General features: G+C 61.3%; 1 protein-coding gene across 1 annotated transcript; it reads left to right on the plus strand.

The window, feature by feature from the left end:
- The first annotated feature begins 341 nt into the window (after nucleotides 1-341).
- LOC132353975 (interferon lambda-4-like) lies at nucleotides 342-1796 on the plus strand. The gene is made up of 5 exons (XM_059905472.1): nucleotides 342-509; nucleotides 936-1007; nucleotides 1107-1250; nucleotides 1394-1570; nucleotides 1698-1796. Exons 1-5 carry the CDS (start codon nucleotides 342-344, stop codon nucleotides 1794-1796), a joined length of 660 nt encoding a protein of 219 aa, XP_059761455.1.
- Nucleotides 1797-3230: the final 1434 nt, after the last annotated feature.

Genomic DNA, 3230 nt, shown 5'->3' on the forward strand with positions numbered 1-3230 from the left:
GGGAAGCCCGGTTGCTCACCATTCTCAGCTGGGCACTTAAAAGCCACCATGGAGGGTGCAGGCACCGCTGTCCCAGGTGGACCCCACTCTGGACACCACCCAGAGGACAGTGGAAGGCAGGCCCCGCTGCAGCACCAGGCACCAGAGACACACCGTAGGTGAGGAGTGAGAGGAGAGAGGCTGAGGGTAGGAGGGGGCGCATCCTGTCTCTTCCCCTGCGTGTGTCCACAGCCCACGCTCTGAGCGTCAGTCCCTCTGCAAGTCTAACCACAGGCAGGGGCTTGGACTCGGGGCCTTCTCCTTGAGCTGCCTGACGTCTGTCGCGTCCTGCAGGAAAAGAGATGGGGCCGAGTGGCGCAGCCGCGGTGGCCGTGGGGCTGTGGGTCTTGGTGACGGTGGGCGTGGCGGCGGACCCCGAAGTGGTGGAGCCTCCGCGCCGCCTCCTCTCACACTACCGCTCCCTGGACCCCCGGGCGCTGCTGGCCATCAAGGCACTGAGGGACCGCTATGTGAGTGATGCTCAGACGCCCCCGCCCCCTGGACCCCGGGCCCGCGGGCTCGGAGACATCAGTCTTTGTCCCGAGGGGCCCTCGCGTCCTAGTGTCCAGCAGGCACATCTCAGATTTCAGGGTCCAGAATTGTGACCACGACATCTTCCGGGAGGCCCCGGTGGTCAGTTCAGGCACGGCCTTGGTGCGGGTCACAGAGGGGCGCCCCCTCTAGGCGGACTCGGCTGCACATCGGGGCGCAGGCTCCGCACGGGGAGCGCGGGTGCCTTTCAGCCCCGCTCAGCCATCGGAGCGCTGCCTGGTTCGGGACACGATAAGCACAACCGTCCCGGCCAGTCCCGAGCCACGTCCAGGAATCTCCGACGTCCCAGCGCTTCAGGGGCCCTTGCCAGGAGACTCCGCGTCACCCCAGCCCTTGTCCCGCAGGAGGAAGAGACGCTGAGCTGGAGGCCGCGCAACTGCTCGTTCCGCCGGAGGAGGGACCCTCCGCGGCCTTCCGTGAGGCCCGAGGCCGGCGGGCGGGGGGTGGGGTGGGGTGGGGGTGGGGGAGCGCGGGCTGGCGCGCCGCCCCGTCTAACTCCCGCCGGGTCCCCGCAGTCCCGTGCGCTGCTCCGCCAGGTGGCCCGCGGCCTCGCCGACGCCCAAGACGTGCTGAGCAGCCTGCCGAGCCCCGAGCTGTTCCCCGGCGTCGGCCCGACCCTGGAGCTGCTGGCGGCCGCGGGGCGGGACGTGGCGGCCTGCGTGAGTGCGCTGCGCCCTGGCCCCGCACCCCTCCCGGCTCGCTCTGCGCCCCTGGTCTCAAGGCCAGGCCCCCCGACTGCGAATCTGTCCCGTGAGGCCAGAAACGGGCGCAGACACGATTCACGTCCTCTCGGTGTCCCCAGATCCGGGCTTTGGTCTGCGGCTGGGAGGGTGAGGGGCGGAGTCACCTGGGAGGGGAGGCTCGGTTCCCCGCCGCCTGCACTGACCTCCCGTTCTCCCTCCAGCTCGAGCTGGTCCGGCCAGGCTCCCGGAGGAAGTCCCTGCGGCGGCCCGGGAGGCGTCCCCAGACTCGCACAGCTGTGAGTGGAGCGGGCGGCAAAGCGGCTAGACGGGAGGCCGGCTTGGAGCCGTGCGGGTCTGGAGGGGGGTGTCTCGGGGAAGGAGATTCCTGACTCAGCCCCGCTCCGCCTGCTTCCCGGGCTGCAGGGCTCGCCTCGGTGCCACGAAGCCACCGTCATCTTCAACCTCCTGCGCCTGCTCGCGTGGGACCTGCGGCTGGTGGCGCACTCGGGTCCTTGTCTGTGATCCCGCCGCGGCTCCGCCTGGGACCCGAAGCCCCGGGGTCGCCTGGTTGCGGACGCCTCCCTCCTCCGTGGCCCCATCGGACCAGGCGGGTCTCTTAGCCTGGACCCGACGGCGCTGGTGCCAGAGGCGCCCTTTTCCCAAACACCAGAACGAGTTCCCCCGGAAGCAGCGATATTTCCGCGGGATGCGTTGCCCTAGGATCTTCCCGGGCCCGGGCTGGCAGGAAAAGACTGGAGTCCGTGTCCGCCTTGGTCGCTGACCACCACGTACCATGGACCAGTTTCTACTTCTGTGGTTACAGGAACAGCCCTGTCTCATGCTAGGTCCCACCCCCTGCTTTGAACCTTCAATGCCCGCTTTGCGATTCCATGAATATGTGACTCTTGGACCTCCCGGCTGGGGAGGCCTCATTCCCTGAGGGACTGGGTAGTGAAAGGGCCAAAAGTCTTCTGGATAAGTAGTTTTTTGAATTCTGTTACTTAAGTGTGTTTTGTATTTATGAAGTTCCTGTGTGTATTTGCTGTTCTGTCTTCTGTTGTTAATTTATTGCCAATTATTAAATATTTTTGCATTTCTGCGGGTTGTTTATTCCGTGATCATTTTGAGGGGGGCTGTTCAGCACAAAATGCTGAGACAGGGAAATCAGGTGACCTGAGTTTCAGTTCTGCCCCTGCCACTTAAGTGTTGCGTGTCTGGGCAAATTACTTCTCTCTGAGCCTCAGTTTACTCATTTATGCCATGGCATTGTTACACTTCCCTTGCAGTGAGTACTATACATTGAAATAATGTTTCTGAAGCTTCCAGCTGAAGCCACAGAATGGCCTTAATAATTGATCTCGATTAAATAATCACACACATAAATGCAGAACAATTGTACTTTTAAAATTTGTCTGCATCTGTGGATGGGCAATCTTCGTGGCCAACTGTAAAGCTTGTTTCCCAAGGTCACACAGCTAGAGAGGGTCGAAGCCAGGGTTGAGCCCCAGAGTCTAGCCCCAGCTCCCATGCTCCTAGCCACTCCCCTGAACTTCCTTTCTAAGAGAAACAGTATGATGTTGAGGGATTTTGAGATAATTTGTCAATTTTCAGGATTCACAGTTGTTGCAATGTGTCCTCCCCTGATGTAAGGCCGATGCAATGAATAGATACTGACCAGAATACTGGTAGGTGACTTGGGCACATCCCTGCTGTTGCTTTTATTTTTTAGAAAATGTTTATTTATTTTGGCTGCTCTGGGTCTGAGTTGCGGCATGCATGCAGGATCTAGTTCCCCTACCAAGGATCTAACCGTGCCCCCTGCACAGAGTCTTACCCACTGGACACCCAGGGATGTCCACCTGCTGTTACAGATGAACCTATCTGCAGGGCAGGAATAGAGACGTGGACCTAGAGAATGGACATGTGGACAGAGTGGGGGCAGGGGAGGGTGGGACG

This window comes from Balaenoptera ricei, chromosome 19 (assembly GCF_028023285.1).
Source record: "Balaenoptera ricei isolate mBalRic1 chromosome 19, mBalRic1.hap2, whole genome shotgun sequence".
In the NCBI taxonomy this organism is placed as follows: Eukaryota; Metazoa; Chordata; class Mammalia; order Artiodactyla; family Balaenopteridae; genus Balaenoptera; species Balaenoptera ricei.

Excerpts from the sequence above, each read along its gene's own strand:
- LOC132353975 (XM_059905472.1), top strand. The coding sequence starts at position 342 with ATGGGGCCGAGTGGCGCAGCCGCGGTGGCCGTGGGGCTGTGGGTCTTG. Across the intron at positions 1,008-1,106 it reads GGGACCCTCCGCGGCCTTCC|TCCCGTGCGCTGCTCCGCCA; the intron begins GTGAGGCCCGAG and ends GGGTCCCCGCAG. Across the intron at positions 1,251-1,393 it reads GGCGGGACGTGGCGGCCTGC|ATCCGGGCTTTGGTCTGCGG; the intron begins GTGAGTGCGCTG and ends CGGTGTCCCCAG.